This window comes from Rasamsonia byssochlamydoides (genome assembly GCF_041956645.1).
Source record: "Rasamsonia byssochlamydoides strain NRRL 3658 unplaced genomic scaffold VTN77scaffold_1, whole genome shotgun sequence".
Taxonomy (NCBI): Eukaryota; Fungi; Ascomycota; class Eurotiomycetes; order Eurotiales; family Trichocomaceae; genus Rasamsonia; species Rasamsonia byssochlamydoides.
Window position 1 is genome coordinate 155,133 of NW_027192384.1, and position 19,711 is coordinate 174,843.

Consider the following 19,711-nt stretch of genomic DNA (forward strand, 5'->3'; position numbering starts at 1 on the left):
AAATGACGATCACGACGCTTAGACCAGCACAGAAACTTATAGACCTGTTCACCCAGACAAATGGAACATATTGATTGCATACCGTATGGAAGGAGGAAGTACAGACGGAGGAAAAAAGCTTGCAGGCAGTAAAGTACAACAGGTACAAAGAGAAAAACCCCGCTGCTCTATGCTTCAAGATTGCCCTGAACGCATATCTCTATCTTTATAGACCTCCACCCTCAGTGCTGAACCCTGAATTAGCAGAGCACTGCTTTTCGAACCCCTTGTCCCCGATCATCCGCAGATAAGACGGCTTGCTTGAGAAACCGCTTAACCAGAGCCACCCTTGAACTTCTTGCCGAAGAGCAGAAGCTGAACCTGGTCGTAGATAGACAGGACACCAGCACCAGCGACACCACGGAGGATGTTAGCACCAGCACCCTTGAAGAAGGAGCGAACACCCTCCTTAGCGGCGATCTGGCGAGCACAGTCGAGGGAGGACTTGTACTTGACGGCCTCACCAGAGGTCATCATCATACGACGACGGATGGTGTCCAGAGGGTAAGAAGCAACACCAGCACCAGTAGTGACAGACCAGCCGAGCAGGAAGGAGACCAGGAAGTTGCCCTCAAGAGGACCAACCAGGACGACGGGCTTGAGCGAGTCGTACATGCCGAAGTACAGACCACGGTAGACAACGATACCGACGACGGAGACAGCGAAACCACGGTACAGACCAGCAATACCGTCGGAAGCGAGGGTCTTCTTGTAGACGTCAATCAGACCGTTGAACTGACGCTCACCACCGGTCTTGGCAGACTTGGCGTCGTTGGCCAGACGGGTACGAGCGTAGTCAAGGGAGTAGACGAAGAGCAGGGAAGTGGCACCAGCAGCCTAACAGGAACGTCAGCAAGCACATCCTCATGCTGAGGGACTGGCGAAGAACATACACCACCGGAGGCCAGGTTACCGGCCATCCACCACCAGTAGCCATCACGGTCCTTCTTGAAGGCGAACATCGACTTGTAGGTGTCACGGAAGGCGAAGTTCAGGGCCTGAGTGGGGAAGTAACGGATAACGTTGGCAGTGTTACCTCTCCACAGGGACATGACACCCTCGGAGGCGGCGGTCCGCTTGAAGCAGTCGATGATACCGGTGTACTTGCGGTCGAGACGACCGGCTCTGATCATCTCATCCTATAACGAGGAACTCGTCAGTTCTGACTCCGAGACACCTTGTCGGGTATGCTCGGACTAGGAACTGGAGGGAGGGAAGAACGAAATTTTTTTTCCTCTTCCGATCGGTGCGATAACACGGCGCGTTAGGGCCGCTATATCTCACGCAACCCATCCAGTGTACACTCCATCCTGTTCCACAGCAATGGGAAATGAGCTTTTTTTTGGCATACCTGGTTCTGGATCAGGAGCTTAACACGCTCGATGGGGGCGGCGGCAGTCTTCGAGACGGCGGCAGAGACACCACCCACTGTCGAGAAGTTGTTAGTTTACCGAAACCTCCCCACCACAATTGACTCTTCGTCGCCTTCAGGATAAAACTAAGCAATTGAGTCGATGGCAAGTTGGAGACTTACTCAAGAAGTCAACCAGGAAGCCCTAGTCCAGCAGAAAAGTCAGCGACCGAAAACAAGCGACGTTCAAGTCAACAAATCCATCGCGATTGCAATCTACAGCATCATCTAAGATCGTCGCCACGACTTTGTGACAGCCAGAAGACCAGGCTAGATCATTGTGATGATGCTTCGATGACTGACGTGATGGAACAGCTCCAAGGGCGCATGGGAAAAAAAAACTTACCGGCATCCCGAGGAAGGACTTCTCGCCCTGACTAACGTCACCCTTGGCCATCTTGACAGTTGCGATGAACGCGAACTAAGAAAGACGGATCTGAGAGGAGAGTGGTGATGGACAAGTGTCAAGGGGAAATGCAAGACACTGCAAAGGATGGAGATGGGGAGGAGAGGAAGAAGGGAGAAGGAAAAGGAAGAGAAAAAATAGCGAGGCAGGCTCTTGTAAGCGGGAAGAAGCGAGCGCTACAGGAACGGGCGGCGCCAGCTGCAACGGAGCCCGGCAACGCAGCCAAAGGCGAAAAAAAAAAGTGAAAAAAAAAAGAAAATTCACTAGCCTTGGCCCAGACAACGGGCAGCCGACATCTCCCGATCCAACCTCCCTGTGTCCCCTCAAAGAGCCAAAAACGCACGCAAAGCTGCCCTGCCCATGGGAACAAGTGGCCTTTCGGGGCTCTTCTATGGGGCTCTGCAGCCTTTCTTGCATCCATTCCGTCTTCGCCGTTACCCCCGAAGTACGGATACCAGTCCTTGTTCCTCCAATGCAACCAATTACAATTATTTAAGTCTTCTTTCTTGAAGGAATTCTCAATTGTACCTCTACCAGATCTGTGGTTCAAATTAAAGATCCCAAGCCTCATGGTTTAAGCTCTTCTTCCGGGTTCTTCTGTTTAGCGGTGCTAAGGTCGCGACTTTTTCCCCCTTTCTATCCCCACTCTCCGAGTGCCGGGCCCATTTTTTTCTCCTTCTCTCTGCGCTGGCCAAATAATTTTACGGAGTATACCCTCGTTGCAGCCACATGGAGAACTGGAGGCATATCATTATCCATCAGCCACCAAGTCATCTCTTTGACGCCACCGGATGACCGGGGAATTGCGCACAGCTCCCAGCGGACTACTACTGCTACCTCTGGGCCACGGCCATCCATATCCATGAGTGCGAGCCAAGTAGCTTCTATTCTAACCATTATGAATTGACAATAAGCCTATCAAAAACTGTACAGTAGTGAGCCCTGCGATGTACCTACCAGACTATCACGCTGATCGGAATTTAATCCGTGCGCGCTTTTTTATTGCTGCGTAGATAAGCGCGCCGAAAACACCGTGCACGTGACATCCCAGGCACCTTGCTTGAAGGAAATGATATCGTTTATATCACGTTCTTAATGGAGACATATTAGTTGCGACTTGGGTATCTGAGTACGAAAAGCCTTCCAATTCTCTATTTCTTTTAACTCGGAGAAGGTTTTTTCCCTTCGTCTTCAAGAGCTTAGATTAAACAAAATTCCGCCAATAGTACCGAATAGTGCTTTGAAGAATACTATATCTAGGTACTTAGGTACCGTTTAGTTTGCAAAGATATCATTCAAACGAAGTTAGTCACGCCCAAGAGATCTCAAACCCAAAACCATAAAATGACCTCACCTGGGGTAGGACCTGAGATTGCGCGATCCGGTTAGCCTGTTCCGTTTAGGAATGGTGCCATGAATGCTGTGCGATAATGCCTGTCGGGTTATTATTGAGTCTATTGACACTGCTTATAACATCCCCTCTACCGGGATAATTATGATCTATACTAGCAGATCTAGTTTATCTCAGTATAATACTAGTATACTGAACATATATTTCTAGGTGGAAGAGATAGCAAAGGAATAAGGATGCTCCTAGCTTTTTAGCAGCAGATGGTAACAGAAATGGGAGAGAAAAAGAGTGAGAGGACGGGGCAATCAGATGGATGGTAGCCTTGCGAAAAGGGTAAAGCGAACAGATCAGATGTGGTATAGATGAGGCGAGAGGACGGTTTAGATTAGATAGCGAGAGGTAGCGGTTTTATATTACAGGGGCGGTTGGGCATATTAGTCAAGGGTATGAATCTTATGATTCTGCTCGTTCAGTCACATTTCTTATAAGAATGCCTTTTTGGCAAATATATTGTCCATCTCTTTTTAAAAATGATTAGGTCTTTGGGCGGTACTGTGTTTTCTGGTATGATGATCTCAATATATTCTTCTGTCCTTGCCATGTCCCCCATGTCCTGCCTCTTTCTCAACCTATTGCTTACTCCTTAAATATCCATTTTTAGCCGCCATTTTCCCTTTGGAACTTGCTGATCTACAAGGTAGAGACAGTGTTAATATAAACTAAGATTTACCGTTGGTATGATCCAACAGCGAAAATGCCTTATTAAGTATCACAGCTGCAATCTATGCAACTGCGCCCTTACTGAAACTTGTCATGAATACAGAGAATCAATCGTGCTATGAGACCTTCTACCTCTTTGTGCAAGACTACTTGACAGAGATTTCTTTATCTATTATATCTGTGACTGGGCACTTTATTAGTCCATTCCTCTAAGCAGACTTAGGCTACCTAATTAGTCTGGTTACTGCTACTCTAGACCCTTTATTATTAAATGTCTTCATAATTGTAGTATCATACCATCTAATTGGTTACCGACAATATACTCTAGACTGAGACATAGCGGTCATGCAGCTAGTCATGCGCAGCCGATTTGCAGCCTGCTGTACGGAGGACCTTACCGAGACTGCAGTAGGAACCTGCAGATGGGATGTTTATAGGCTGGAATTGGCAATATCTTGATCTGACTTGCTTCTTTTGTACCTAATAAAACCCCTGCTAGTCAGCTATAGCTTCTAGAAACTATGCGATCCTTGCAAGGTTTGGGAATATCACACCCACCAAGCATGAGCTACAGCTTCCCGTGCTTCTCCCCCCATTCCCATATTATTTTATCTAGATAGTGAAATTAGTGACAATGTACTTTAGTAAATAGCTCAGAAATGGTTCGCAAAACAGGGCGACGATTACCTAGGGAGTGTTCAATTGCCCAGTAAGAGCCTATTGGCCCAGCTGCCAGACACACAGGGTTTAGGGCCTCGCGTGCCTGCCTACAAGATATAAGAGGCACCTCTCGCTTGGCATCTCATCTCCCCGGCTTCTTTCCTCGCTTTCAGGCCATTCTAGGCCATGTACCCTACAAGCACTTGTACACGTGGAGGACCAGGCAGATGGGACGAGATTCAACCTGCGGGGCCGTGTTTTTACGACGATCTTATCCCGTTGAACGGTATACCATATGGTAGGCTGTGCCAGGCTGGCGCTTTCCAAAAAAAAAAAATCTACTTTCGAAACTGTTTGCAATAGCCAGACTGGACTGCCTTTAAAGCACGACTCATCTTGGGTGAAGATGCTAAAATAGCTGCGGGAAGATTGCACCCAATGGCTGTTGGTCAACCAGTGAGCAAATAAGTTTCCTTCCATCCTCCATTTCTGACATTCATTTACATGTTGTGGGAATTACCTGTTGAACTTTTGCCCCTCGATTCTAACGACCTTCTCTTCTAGTGCCATCTACTTCCTACGTGCTGTTACATCTCGCCACTACCCACCCTGCTGAGACCTGGAAATCGTTATCGCGCATATAGAGTATATATCGCATATACCTCAGATTTCCACGTGCATGACAGCCTTTTTCAAGGAAACCCTTTTAGAATTGTGGTTGACCCTCGGCAAATGCTCCTACGATGCGAACGGTGCCAAGTGGCCAGGCTATTCTTGTCGCGAACTACTAAGGAGAAAGGTATTCCCGCCAAAGACATGCTGTGAACACGGTAGGCACTTTGCTGCAGTACTATACTGTTCGGTCGGTGGGGTTGAAGTATTTTCATTTGACAAACTCATTAGATCATGCAGTAGCAGCCCAAGTCTTAGGATGGCACTAGCAGTCGAGTTCTTCACGCTACGCTCACATAGCGTGATTCGGACTCGCTATCACATATTTCCGTGCAGTCGCTCGACGCGACTGACCAGTCACTGGCTGACAGGAAGTCAGTATGACAGCCCGACGCCTTGGGCGCTAGCAAGACGTTAAAGCGAAAACCAGATAGGGCCATTGATTGGTAAATTATCCATGGGGGGATGCATGTGGGCCGTGGGAACACCTTCTGCAGACTACGGGGTACCTGGGTAGGTACGGAGAACGGAGTACGGAGTAGTGCTAACGCTGTCAGAAACAGTAAGTGGTCAATGCCGCAGCTACTGAAGAGTAGTTGATTTTATAAAGGCATCCGTCCCTCGATAGCTTCGGCTGATGTCTGCCCACTCCATACTGCTTCGATTCGAACCCCTCGCTCCCCCCTGCCCTTCGCGGAGGCCAATATTGAAATTATGGCTCAAAATCCACTGGCTGGGAATAATCCCCTGGAAGTAGATGTGAGCATCCGCGACTCTCCTGCGCTACGAGGAAGAACATCGCACTGATATGACTTTGGTCAGGATGCTTCTGCGGACACGGATTCGGCTTACAATGAATCGTGAGTAGATTCAAACAACAAAGCTATAACTCGGCAGCCTTTGTCTGATAATCCACCATAGCATTGGCACGGCTAGCTACGTGTCGTCCCTAAGTTCAAGTATCAAGAACTACAAGTAATGCAATCGCCTTACCTTTCCAAATCCAACAGCTTTCTAACCACATGACCATGCTTTGTTAACAGATATGAGGTAAGTCACCAAGACGCGCATGCTCAACAGGATCCTGACAGTTCTTTATAGAATGGGCGTCGCTACCATGCATATCACGAAGGATCATATGTTGTGGTATTTCAATCAAACATACCCTTTGTCGGAGCCTGGGTAACTGAGCTAGTTATTAGCCAAATGACGAAGAGGAGCAAGAACGAATGGACCTTCTGCATCACATATACCGCCTTCTTCTAGGAGGACGACTTCACCTTGCACCAATCCAGAACCCTCAACGCGTATTGGATCTCGGTACTGGTACAGGAATCTGGGCCATTCACTTTGCTGAGTAAGAGCATCCCTCCCTGCCATTTTCTATAGGCTTATTGCTGAGGTTGAAACCTATAGTGAATATCCTTCCGCCCAAGTTATCGGCACCGATTTGAGCCCTATACAACCCCAGTGGGTTCCTCCGAACTGTGTATTTGAAATTGACGACTTTGACACAGATTGGTTATATAAAACCAAGTTCGACTACATTCATGGTCGTGAGCTAGAGGGGTGTTCCGCTGATGAAGATCGGCTCTTCCGCCAGGCATTTGAACATCTGAAGCCTGGAGGATATTTTGAATTTGATGGGGCCTATGCACACTTTCTCTCTGATGATGATACTGCTCAGAAGGCTGAGAATTGTCAGTCATGGCTACAAAAACTGCGTGATGCTAGTGAAAAATTTGGCAAGAGCATTGAGGATGTGCGCCAGTGGAAAGAAAAGATGGAAAAGGCGGGGTTTGTTGATGTGAAGGAGGAAATCTTCAAGGTTCGTTTGTTGGACTACTTGAACTCCGCAACCTTCCCTTCCTCTCTCCCTTCCTCCATTCTTATTTCGAACTATTCTAAATTCCAGGAATTGGCTATAGGTCCCAATCGGTGCATGGCCAAAGGATCCGAAGCTGAAGGAGATTGGCAAGTTCCAGCAAGTCCAGCAGATCCAGGCGGCTGATTCCTACACACCAGCGCTTTTCTCGCGTGTCCTTGGCTGGACAAGCGAGGAGATAGAGGTTTTGTTGGCGAAGGTGCGGAACGAGCTCAAGGACCGGTCGCTGCACATGTACATCCCGATTTACTTCGTATATGGGCGAAAGCCTTGAACAAGAACAAAGTCCTATTATTGTGCTCGTTTTTTATGATCAATCAGTATCTGAACTTGCTGTACATACGTTGTGTTCCCCGTTTTCCCGCGATGAAGAATTCGAAGATAGAGGGGAAGAATACGAACTGTGTGGGGTAGGACATTTGATATATATATATATATACTACAGGTAGTTGAGCAATATATATAACCCTCCTATCTCTCGTTTCTGAACGACGTCTTTACGGTCTCGGTTTTCCCTCTTACATATATACATAGATGAGCTGACTGACTGTTCACGATCAATTTCATGACTATAACTAACTAGGAAGGACTCTTAGCTAAATGTCAAGACGGGGGGAAAAAGAAGTTCGATGATTAGACGAATATCAGAATCACGAGACAAAATTTACTCAGGCAGACTCTGTATGTATGTACCAAGTTCTCGTCTTTGACAGGATCTATCGATACGGTTCAACCCATCCATCCCCTTTCTTCGTCTCGGATAACGGGTTGGTTGCTTTACTTCACGGTGAGAAGATCGCTTTGACCCTAGCTAGAACTAATTCCTAGAATCCGACAGGAACAGGAACGACAGAATGCCGGTCCATGTCCATGTATGTACATACATACGGCGCAGTTCACTCACTCGGGCTTCCTACCATACACAACCCAACTAAGCAGTAGTTAGTTAGTTAGGCCTCATCTCAAGGCAGTAAATAAATAAATAAATAATAAGGGCCATATCAAATATATTTAAGGTAATCGACTTACAAGTCCATTATTGCATGGATCTTACGATTCTTGAGATCATTCCTGGCCCCGGCTGCAAGAGCTTTTACTTCCTCGGGCTTCCATGATTCGTATCTTGTTAGGACAGCCATGGCAGCGCCCTCGAAGCCCTCTGAGACTGCTACGGAAAGCCAAGCGCCAATCTCTTTCTGCAATTTGAAGGTAGTGACAGTTTCAAAAAGGAAAAAAAAAGGAGGAGGAAAGGAAAGAGAAGAATAAAAAAGAAAGAAAGAAAGAGAAAGAAAAAGAAACAAGAAAGCAAATGAAGAAGACTATATCACATACATAATATAGATCTTTGGGCCAGACACCCATTGGCACAGGATATTTCTGAACATGGATGTCCACAAACCCTGCTTCACGGAACCACTCTTCAAAGTGTCGCCCTGGACTTGCAGGATACCCTGCTTTCTCAAAAGCATTTACAACTTCTGTATAGTACCTCTCAAGTCCCGTGCCATTAAGAGTTCCATCCTCAGACCGGATCCGTGCATCCCAGTCCTGAAACTCTACCCAGCCTCCAGGCTTGGCGCAGCTGACCATCATCACATTAGTAGAGCTTTTGAGCCTTGGAGCTAGTAGATAAAGTAACCTTACTTGAAGCATTCCTTATCAACTTCTTGAAGTCCTTGATCGAGTGGCATAGATACCGAGCATGGATAAAGTCAAACGGAGTGGTCTCATATCCCCATTCAGATTCGATATCATCGACCATAAATTTCACATTTGGCGGAACCCTTTCACTATTGTTAGTAGTCGTTTCATAGAGGAGGGGTGATACTGACTAACGTGGATGGCTGAATAGGACTCAGATCATTACCGATGACCTAAAGAGACGTCTTAGCCAGATGCTGCTTTTCTCATGGCAGGATGGCTCACCTCTGCAGAAGGGTACAGATCGGCTGCAAAGTACCAGGTAAGTCTCAGGTAAATATTAGCAGGAGACTGCTGCTTACCAAAATCAATTGCCCATATTCCAGTCCCGGTAGCAATGTCAATGACTCGCTGTGGTGATGGTCCAATAGGTGCAAGAAATAGTTTCCTCTCCATCATTTTCAGGTTCAGCTCATGGGCCATGTCTAGGCGATCAGACTCTTCTTTATCATTTGGTAAGAGGTAACCTTCCAGGAGGTATTTAATTAGTAAGGATACAGAATTTTGGAGAAGTCCTTGAAGAACAGGTGGCCTTACTTCCATCACGGTAGCTGTGGTAGCGCCTGCCATTTTCATGGCGGTAATCCAGCACAGAAGAGGTCAAGGAGGTGCTGTAGATCGAGCTGGTATGAGAGGTTAGTCACATAGCCATAATAAAGGTAAAAGTAGTCACCGACAGCTCATTTCCATAAGTTGAATCATTTTCAGTGGCCTAGGATCTATTAGAAATCATGATCATTACGCCAATATAGAGATCATATTAGATTGCTTTTTGCGAACCTGAGTATCCACTTCAATGGCAGGTTGAACATCTTGCGCTGGAGATTCTGCCATAATTGTGTTCTGGTGACAACACTAAACGAGGCGAAAAGGAACAACTCTCTGACAGGGCGCTAGATGCGCGATGTGAATGTGGCATTATTTAGGGAAGAAAGAAATGGCCGTAATCGAATTGCCGCTCTTTATGACCGAAGTCTCTTGCCTTCACCATAAATTACTGGCCAAGACTCTTTGATCTGCAGTCTGTGTGACTTCTGAAGGGTATGTTGCATATCCGAGGATGGTGCACACCGGCTGAATTGTTAGTCTTACAGGCTGTCGATTGGTCAATTTCTCAACATCTGTCTGGTATTGGTTGATGCTCTGAAGACTAGACGGTGAGGAGTTGGAGGGGTATGTTGCAACTGTCAGCCTGTAATCGTCGAATATGTGCCGGTTAGTAATAACTATGATAGGAAGCAATCCCCTAGATTATATGGCTAAAGGTAGTAGCTAAGGCAGGTGCATAATATTATGGGCTGGATTTGTGGCAGGAATGAATGATCACATGGCCAAAAAGATGTCCTCTACGGCGAAAAGAGGCAGTTGAATGGTAACCCAAACTTGTTATTATGTAAAATACCGAAAATATGAAAGAAGAGCGTCAACAAAGAGGTATACAATCAGTACAATCACATATAAGCACTACAACTGCCGATCTTGGAAAAAAAAAGGTCCTGTACAACAGCTAGTGCTTCTTCGATCTCTTCTTCCTCTTCTTCCGACCTCCTTCCCGGATGTCAACCTTCATCTCATCATTCTTGTCGCCTCCCTCAGGCCCGGCAGCATCACCATTCTGTGCCGATGCCGCAAGCTGGCTAAAGTCGAACTTGGGGCCTTCCTCATCTCCAAAGACCTCCTTGCGCCATTGTCGCAGGCGAGCCTTCTTCCCTAGCTTCTTCCGATCACGACGTTTCTTCTCAGGGTCACGGAACGTGGCGAGCTTCTTCAGGCCGACATACTGGTTCAGCTGGGCATCGTCTGCAAAGAGGATGTCCCGCGCTGTCAGGCCGAAGCTCTGAGGAGAGGTCTCCCGGTAGCGGAAACGCGTGGAATTCTTTTTGGTCGCACCCGGGAGTAAAGACGGGTCAAGGTCCAGATTGCGGTCGACAGCCTCTTCAATGAGGCGTTTTTCCTTGCGAGCGGCACGCTTCTGCTCGCGTTTCAATTGCTTCTTGGACTTGGTCCCGGATGTACCATCCTCTTCGTCGTCATCATCATCCTCCACGTCGTTATCAGATTGGTTGATATCTGCTTTTTCCTCGTCTTCAAAGTCGGGCACAATGTCCTTGATGTCGATATCATCGTCCCACGTGGGCTTCTTCGGATGCTTCTTCTTTTTCTTGTCATCTGCGTCGTCCCCGCTCATCTCCGCGTCTTCTTGGGCGTAATAGTCATCACCAAAGCGTTTCTGCATCTCCTTTTCCCATTTCTCATCATCCCAGTTCTCATCGAGGAAACGGGCCCACTCCTCGTCAGTGATATCATTGGCTTTGATCCCAGCAGCCTGCTTGATCTTCTGGACCTTCTCCTCCAGTTCTTCCATCTTGAGCTTGCGTAGCCGATTCCTCTCGTTCTCTCTCTCCTTCTTCTCCTGCTCCTTTTTCAGCCGTTCCTTTTCCCTGCGCTTTTTCCTAGCGCTCTTTTCTTCTCTGCGAACAGAAAATTGATTAGTCGTATCACGTGCGTGGGTGATGATTTTCTCGTTGATCTTATTGGGATCTTCGAATCGGAAATTATATGCCTCCTCGAAAGCATCAGCCCTCGCTTCTTCCTCCTCATCGTCCGATTCAAAGGCCTGGAATTTCGAATTTTTTGTGGGTATCCAAGCCCTGGAAGCCATAAAGTCCGACAAAAATTTTTCAGGATCTTTATCCGCATTTTCGACGTCCAGCTCAATGTCAGGCTTGGCATCTTTCTCTGGGACTTCGGTCGATTTGGGAATGAGAAAACCGCCGTCGTCATCCATATCTTCATCGCCCGAACCCTGCTCCTCTGCCGCTGCATGCATCTCCTTAACGACTGTCCTCTTCAGTTCTTCTTGTTCTTGCGCGTATGTCTTCGGTGGGGCTTCTTCGTCCTCTTCAATTGTATGCGCTCCGCTTAGAAGGTTCTGACGATGATAATCGCGGAGATACATGGGCTTTTCTTTCTCTTTCTTTTCTTGGTCATCAGCCTCTTCTTCATCCACTTTAAAATCTGAATAAAACTTCGCATTTTGGTCGTAGACACGCGGGTCTTTCGATCGAATCGCATTCAGCGTAGCTTGGATCTCCGAGTCGAGCGCTTCCGTAGCAAGCTCTCCTTCTTCATCCTCCTCTTCATCCTCAGATGATTCCTCCTCAGAATCTTCGGAGCCTTCAGAATCCTCTGAATCATCCTCTGAATCATCGTCGCTTTTCTTCCGCTTTCCCAGAGCGGAAGTAGCAGAAGTCTTGCCATATTTAGCCTCCACTATAAAAGTCAAGTTAGTATCAGCAGGATAAGAGGGAAATTATCGGATTAAACAAAATACATTGTTGCATTTCCTCTCTCTTCTTATTGTATTCAAAACGACGGGCATATTCCTCGTTAATTTTGAAAACCGGTTCTTCAGAGTCGCCGTTCAGCGCAACTCCTCCGGCGTCATTCTCGCTGTCGGAGCTGCTGTCGTCGAGCAGCTTCCGGGGTTTCTTGGCCGGTGGCTCCATGGTCAAGAAAAGAGGGATACGGTCTCAATGAAGAAATGAATTGGAAGGTAACACCAAGAAGGCAGCGCAGCTTCACACGAAACTGGTGCTGTTTAGAGAAAAAAAAAGGTTAACGGTGGGCGGCAGAAAATTCTCGAGACACACCGCCTACGCGCTCGTGGTTTGGTTAAGCCGGGGAATTGATGGCCGCTTCCCGCACGGATTGCCATCACGTGACATAGACCTCACTGTACCTAGGTAAATTTAGCAACTGCCCTTGTGACGATGACTCAAGCAATAAACAAATTTATTGGCGACTCAATAATAATATTCGAATGCCGGAGGTATAAAATGAAAAAAAAGACTGTGAGGGTGTTGGTGACGCTGTACAGTACAGATAATGATGCCTTACCCAATTAGGAAACTGATACCTGATCCGGGGAACAGTAGTTTCTATAAAAACTAAGGATAGGTAGGGAAATTTCCTTTGTCTTTTCTTCATGAATATAAGAATGGATTTCTCTTTTCGAAAATTTTAGCAAACCCTGTCGCAGAGTGGATCGACAAAACTCATCTCCTCCGGCTGTAGACTCACGAGAAGAATCTGTCAGCTGGTCCGTGAAAGTGTAAAGTAAATATATTATTTCAAATATTTACTAGAAGCTCACATGCTGGTCGAGTATATGCTATATAAGACGACTTGAGAGAATGGCATGTCGCAATTCGAACCCTCAAAATTGACTTCATGCGAGAACATGAGTTGTGTTTTCCACTGTAGGGCAGATTTGTGTTTTATGGATCAAGGGCGGTGAATTTACCATAACAAACTTGATTAAGATGGAGAAAAAGCCAGATCATAGGAAGCGGAGCAGTAGTGAGCTTCCAAGTTGACGCTGTTGCCTTGGGAAGTTCTGTAAATATACTGACTAACGCGCGATGCTTTGTCTGTATCGAAAGTGGAGATTTTGGGGACGTTCTCCTTCGCCGTTGGAACGAGACGTTGGCAGTATCGTATAAGTAAGAGAAGAAGAAAAAAAAAGAAATTGCTAACTTACAGGCGCCTGCCACTGTCTTCCCGTGGTTTGACCTGACCTGTAGCCAGACCCCCATATGAGAGCCAGGGGTGGAATTTCCAGGGCACTGGAAGACACTACCTGCTAGGTACCATAGCAGGTAGGGCATCTGAGATGCACGCCCCTTCTAACCACTAGACCACTGGCTCTATGGATGGTACCTGATATATAACCCCTCTGGAGGTTGCCTGTTCGACTCGCGCCTTCGCCTCGTCCAGAGATCCTTTTCTTGTCAACTCCAAACTGCGCCTTCCCCTTTTCGTGCATCGATGCTCCAAAGATGTAAACAGCGCTAATGAAATGTCACCTAGCACATATGAGGCGATACGAACCCCAGGAGACACGGTCAAGAAAGGAGATAAAATAGCAAAGTTCCACTTTGGCGGATCGAGTATGGTCATGGCTTTCAAGCATGATTACTTCTACCTAATGGCGCATTCACCGGGATAGACTACTGGAAAGGAAAATGGTAAGAAATATTATGTGAAGCCTGCTAATGCGCTCTTTCTTCTAGTAGACATGATGAAGCTTTTTAGTCGCGTGAGTAGTTGCCTGATCAGGAAAGACCCCATCAACGCGCTCCATCAAACTGCTGCCCACAACGCTGCTAAGGTTGTATCTTCTCTTTCCTTTCTCGTTCATGGTTAGATTTGTGACGGAGGCTCCGCAGCCTGTAAATTGGCCTAACAACTAAGGCAGCTACAAAAGGTTCGCGAGGGGGTAGAAAGGGGAGAATTGAGGTTATTTACCGGCTTTTTTTTTTTGAGCTCATGACTGAAGAGGTCAATCGAACAGACAAGAATAGGAGGAATATCCCGGGTCGAAAAGGGGGTTAGGACCATGCAGAGATGGTTAGAATATAAGATTATTACTGAATCGGGTCGGATCCGAGTTCCGCCCGTGACAAGGATAGAGACGACCATACTTGGGAGAATAGCCCTTCAAGTAAAATTCGAATACTATTCCATCCAGAATTTACGGCTGATGATCCATAGTTAACAAAAAACGTTCAGCTTAGCAACAAAATCAGCGGAAAATAGGTAGGATGTTTCCTAGGTAGGTTCCACAGGGCAGACGTACAAATATGGCACTAACCCACCAGGCAAAGTCACGGGGTTTCTAAGCCGGATGCGGCAGCTCCCCGTCTCCGTTCTGGCTCAGCCTCCGGCCCGAAAGGTCGTGACGTAGCCAATTGATGGCCGGCCCAACATCCCCGGACAACGACTTTGCCTAGACCGATCATCCTTGGCTGCAGGTGAGACTCCACCTCGTCACGAGTGAGACTCCCGGGCATGTCATCTGTATGATCTACGCGTCTTGTCTTCTATATTCTTGTATCTATTTTCTAATTATTTTATCTTTAAAAATATTTAATTGAATCGTTGTCCTGCTGTGGTCCTTTCAAACCGTCGCTATTTCTCTCATGGCTGCAGGTTCTTTGTAAATGTCGACACCTCAGCCGACCGCCCTTCCCGAGGTTGGGAGGCTCGTCAGTGTTGTGTATGATTAGGGTCATCCTTCATTATCCGTGGTCTCCGATTTTGCTGACTCCTAGGTTCTAGTCCTGTTGGATTGAAAGAAGCTGCCCTCGACTCCCCAACCTTCCGCGCGACGACCCTCCACTTCGCCGATCAACTCGAATTAGTTGAGAGATGGCTCGACGGATATGCCAAGGCTGCAACAAAGCTGACGACGGAGCTCTTGGCTTTCGAGCAGGCTATGGGCTCCCTTACTTCTTACGCCACAACGCCTTTCAACATTTCGGAAGCCGTCCTCGACCATGACTACACGCTACTGGCGTTAAAACGGCACGGTGATTGTGTGAAGGATATCTTGAGCGTATTCGTCGGGGCAGTGAAAAAGCTGGAGCACTCGGTTGCGGAACCGATCAGAGCATTCATTCAGGGGGACTTACGAAATTTCAAGGTTTGACAATGTTTCCCGCTCTCGGGGGTGCTGGAATTATAACATCTTCTCGCAGGAAACCCGTCGTGCTCTGGACCAGGCGCAGAAACAGTATGATCATCTGCAGGCCAGGTATTCAGCTCAGACGAAGAACAAGGAACCCTCTGCCTTGAGAGAGGACGCGTTTCAATTACACGAGGCACGCAAGGCTTATCTCAAAGCGTCCATGGACTTCTGTGTGCAGGCTCCTCAAGTGCGAAGCACTTTGGATAAGCTACTGGTCAGCATATCATTCGACCAATGGCGCGAGACCAAAAAGATCCATGAAAACAATGTTGCTACCTTTGCGAAATGGGGACATGATATGGACCGTGTCAAAGGTTGGGTCCACGAGATGGAAAACAGTGAGCGATATTCACTCAAAGAACTGCTTGCTGCTCGAAAGCAGATTGAAGAAGCTGCGGAGCAGGCTGCGAGACCGTCTCGAGAACTCGATGATTACTCGGTTTCCACCGTCCCTTATCTGGGCAAGGCACCCTCTGCGATGAGAAATCACAACGACAAGCCGTTCAAACCTGAGAAGCAGGGATGGTTGAATCTCCGTACGCTCACAGGAAAACCAACACGGACAGTATGGGTTCGACGCTGGGCTTTCCTGAAGAATGGCATTTTTGGTTGCCTGGTGCAAAGCTCCAGAACAGGAGGTGTTGAGGAGAGCGAACGGATAGGCGTTCTGCTATGCAACATCAGGCCTGCTTTTCAAGAAGAGCGGAGGTTCTGCTTCGAGGTCAAAACGAAGAAAAACACCATCATGCTGCAGGCTGAGACCCAAAAAGAACTCGTGGAGTGGATTGGTGCATTCGAAGAGGCAAAGAAAAAGGCATTGGAGAATCCTGCGAGCACTGATCTGTCGGTTTCCGGAAAGCTCACTGTCCAGGATCCGGCATTCTCAATTTCCCAGCCTCCGGCTCCTGAATTTGCGGCTGATCCGTCGGAGTCTCTAACCCCCAATAATAACGGTGACGATCAGTCTTCAGGAGATCGTAACGGAACGCTGCCCGTCCCAGAACGAGATGGAACAAGAAGCAGTGGAGATTTTGGCAGGCGTCTCACGGGGCTGGATGGGGAAATTGGCAACGCGAGGGACCATGCATCTCGAATTATCCAGAAGTTGGATCTTCATCGAAAAGGGATAGCTCCGGGACTACAGTCCCCCACCACGCAACCGGCTACACCTGGTGGGATTGCCAGTCTCATCTCTGCCAGTCACAGTTTACTCCCATATGGCAGTCCTTTGCCCGTGCCTTCGGGGGAAAGTGATGGTCCAGGAACCACAACCCTTGCACCTCCCACATTAGCCAATCCGCCCGCTCCAACCAGTATGAGCAAGGTAGCCGTACTAGTGAGCAATGAGCGAGGTATTGGTGTAGGGCTCGCAGACTCTACGGGAGGAATGCCTAGTGGAATGATGGCGAACCTGTGGGGTAGTACCAATTGGGGGTTCCTGAATACGCTTCAACGTGAGGGCATGCGTCCGCGAGATAAGAAGAGTGGCGATGATGAAAAATCGGCAACAAAAAGATCGGCTTCTCCTGCCAGCGATTCCAAAGAGAGCACTGCGGAGACAGGCTCTGCCGCGCCTCAACAGCCGACATCAAGACCACGGCATAGACAGACTGTTAGCCTCGATGGCGACGCCAGCAAACTACAGAGGTCTATGCTCGGCATCAGCCATGAATATCCAAGTTACTATCCACAAAGGCTCAGAATCCAAGACGCGCAATTCCGCCTCCTATTCCCGAACGTGAAAAGAGAAGAAAGTCTGGTCTTAGTTTTCAGGGCTACATGGAACCCGAACGACGAGCAAGAATTTCCCGGAAGAGCATTCGTTACGACTCGCAATATGTATTTCTACAGTCATCACTTTGGATTGGTTCTGACGACCAGCATTTCACTCGCCAATGTTATGGAAGTAACAGCTGCTCCCGGAAGGGACTGTGATTTCCTGTTCCTTCATCTTAATCCGTCTCCGGGAGACTTCCCGAGTCGCATAACCGTGAAAACGTTCATTGAGCCTCTGAGGCTTCTGCAAAAGAGGCTGAATTTCCTGATCAAGGAAGCGACGTCAGATGACCATCTCAATTTAGAATCGATTTTGAAGACTCTGATCAAAATGGAAGTGGAAGTTCTTGCCAGGCCACCCAGCGTTGATAGCTGGGAAGACCTCTCTTTCGATGTTCCGGATAGTAGGAGCGGTGGGGGCGGCAGAAAGGGAAAAAACGATTTGAGCGCGCCTATCTACATCGAGAGAGACTTTGATATTGATCCTTCAAAGTCAAATCGCGGAAGAGATATTCCAAAGATTAGATTACCGAGTCAGCCTGTGGAATATGTTCCGCAGGGGAATCTCCATTTGGCGGCAGAGAAAATCTTCGACATCAGCCCGAAGGCTCTTTTTCACGTTCTCTTTGGAGACAAGAGTGCTCTATGGCAACTTCTTTTGCATGAAAGAATGGCTCAGGGTGGGTTTCTTTTCCTGTCTTTTTTTCCCCGGAACACTCTGGAGAATTGTCAGGATTGACTGACGACATTACAGGTATCAAGCAGGGACCGTGGAAGACTCTCGATTCCGGCCATATGAGACGAGACTTTGAATATAACATCGAAAAGACTGATCTACTCGGTATGCATTTCCCCCAGTCTCTGAAGACCGACCTCTAATGACATTCTACCAGGACGTTCGAATATGACCAAAGTTTCTGACTATCAAATCATTGACGTTCTCAATGACCACCTGTGCTACGTTATCACCGACAAAAAGACGCCATGGCATCTTCCATTCAGACGCAATTTCAGACTCGTCAGTAAGATTGTAATCACCTACGTTTCCAAGTCGAGGAGCAAACTGGCCATTTTTACAAAGGTCGAGTGGCTGTGGTCGCCTTACGTGATTCAGAGTGAGTAATAGTCTGCGACCCGCTACTTCATTTGATTATTGTCCTAACGTTCTATCTAGGAGTGATCGATAAGCAGGCGATGAATGACCTCGAGCAAGACGCCCTGGATTTGGTTGACTTGGTCAGCGATCAGGTGCGAAAGCTGGGTCCTCGCAGTCGAACCAAGAAGGCCATCACCATCTTCGGGCATGTGGGGCATCAGACCAATGTTTTCCAGTTCTCCTCGGCCGACGCGCCTTCCCGAACAGGCAGATCGCGCAAGCAGCGATCTCTCGCATGGTTGTTGCTCGAGAGCATGGGGTCGCTGCTGGAAAGCGCCATCTCGTCACTGATGATCTGGTCGTTTGCCTTGCTCCGCTGGATCTGGAAAACCACGAGTGCGCACAGCTTGATCCTCGCACTGCTCTTCGCGAGCCTCCTGATCAACGGGTTCTATTCCTCTCGGGATGCCTACGAATGGTGGCACGAAAGAAATGCGGCCAAACTCATGTCCCGCCTCGGGATAAGTGAAGAGAATGTCATGAGCAAAGCGATCTACGTGAGAGATCTCGACGAGGCGATTTCCAACACGACCGGATGGCATTCAAACAACACCAGTCGCTGCTTCGCGACGTTCCACGAGCAAACCATGCTCGATGACGACGTACCACTCACGATGTCCACGTCTGGAATGATCGACGCGGTTGAGCGAAGCGCCAGCCGACGTGTCCAGCGCACCCGTCAACGCCTGGGAATATACCGACATGACCTGGTTGTTGCACTGCGGGTTGTCAACAGCATTGAACGAGAAGTGCTGCAGAGTGAATGGGAGCGCTGGCTCCATCAAGAGACGAGGCGCTGCCGACAGGTCGAAGCTCTTTTGAAAGATGGCGATGGGGAGGTCGATGCCAGTCTTCAGAACCAAAGTATCTTTGCTGAGCGCAAGGAAGATGTCGCACGCTGGTACGAGGATTACTGCCTCAGCTGTCAGGAGGAGCAGGAAAGACTAAGCCGGGGAAGAGCCCCGAGATAGCAATGAGCTGGAGATTCGGACGGTGTGCACGGATTGTATATGCTTGTTTTTCTCCTTTGCCGTTCTTAATCATTGCGCTCGATACCCGATACCCCGGTGTTCTAACACTGGCCTTGAAGGCCCCTCAGCAGGAAATTGTCAAATGTATGTAATATATGTGTGGCCGTGTTGGACAGTGGCCACGTCATTTGCAGCAGATCCCATATAGACAGCCTAATTTAATAAGTCGTACTGATTGATGGGCCCGGTCTGGAAGGCGGAGTAAAGGACTCTCAGATGCCATGCTATGGCCCTTAGAGCGCCGTACCAAATGGGTTTGCTGTCGCGGACCCAGGCGCCACAGATATTCTCCCTGACGACGAAAGTTCTGAATATGTCAGGTCAGGTCGTCTCTGAAGACGACCAGCGGTGGTAATTCGGGAAGACTCAGT

General features: G+C 48.0%; 5 protein-coding genes across 5 annotated transcripts; 2 read left to right on the forward strand and 3 right to left on the reverse strand.

The window, feature by feature from the left end:
- Positions 1-312: 312 nt before the first annotated feature.
- On the reverse strand, positions 313-1,847 carry VTN77DRAFT_52 (uncharacterized protein; the record flags this gene model as incomplete). Its single annotated transcript, XM_069421342.1, has 5 exons — positions 313-876; positions 933-1,178; positions 1,391-1,467; positions 1,574-1,595; positions 1,797-1,847. 5 exons carry the CDS (start codon positions 1,845-1,847, stop codon positions 313-315), a joined length of 960 nt encoding a protein of 319 aa, XP_069282416.1.
- Positions 1,848-5,973: 4,126 nt separating this feature from the next.
- VTN77DRAFT_53 (uncharacterized protein) lies at positions 5,974-7,418 on the forward strand (the record flags this gene model as incomplete). Its single annotated transcript, XM_069421453.1, has 8 exons — positions 5,974-6,018; positions 6,082-6,119; positions 6,181-6,234; positions 6,303-6,309; positions 6,361-6,405; positions 6,462-6,616; positions 6,676-7,087; positions 7,188-7,418. The coding sequence occupies 8 exons, from the start codon at positions 5,974-5,976 to the stop codon at positions 7,416-7,418; spliced, it is 987 nt and encodes a 328-aa protein (XP_069282417.1).
- A 626-nt stretch (positions 7,419-8,044) lies between these two features.
- VTN77DRAFT_54 (uncharacterized protein) lies at positions 8,045-9,679 on the reverse strand (the record flags this gene model as incomplete). Its single annotated transcript, XM_069421564.1, has 10 exons — positions 8,045-8,075; positions 8,174-8,340; positions 8,477-8,726; positions 8,809-8,928; positions 8,981-9,018; positions 9,071-9,093; positions 9,148-9,312; positions 9,383-9,468; positions 9,523-9,557; positions 9,626-9,679. The coding sequence occupies 10 exons, from the start codon at positions 9,677-9,679 to the stop codon at positions 8,045-8,047; spliced, it is 969 nt and encodes a 322-aa protein (XP_069282418.1).
- Positions 9,680-10,352: 673 nt separating this feature from the next.
- On the reverse strand, positions 10,353-12,354 carry VTN77DRAFT_55 (uncharacterized protein; the record flags this gene model as incomplete). The annotated part of the gene is made up of 2 exons (XM_069421675.1): positions 10,353-12,118; positions 12,180-12,354. The coding sequence occupies 2 exons, from the start codon at positions 12,352-12,354 to the stop codon at positions 10,353-10,355; spliced, it is 1,941 nt and encodes a 646-aa protein (XP_069282419.1).
- Positions 12,355-14,850: 2,496 nt separating this feature from the next.
- Positions 14,851-19,280, forward strand: VTN77DRAFT_56 (uncharacterized protein; the record flags this gene model as incomplete). The annotated part of the gene is made up of 6 exons (XM_069421785.1): positions 14,851-14,906; positions 14,969-15,332; positions 15,388-17,833; positions 17,908-17,994; positions 18,047-18,268; positions 18,328-19,280. The coding sequence occupies 6 exons, from the start codon at positions 14,851-14,853 to the stop codon at positions 19,278-19,280; spliced, it is 4,128 nt and encodes a 1,375-aa protein (XP_069282420.1).
- Between the last annotated feature and the right edge of the window lie 431 nt (positions 19,281-19,711).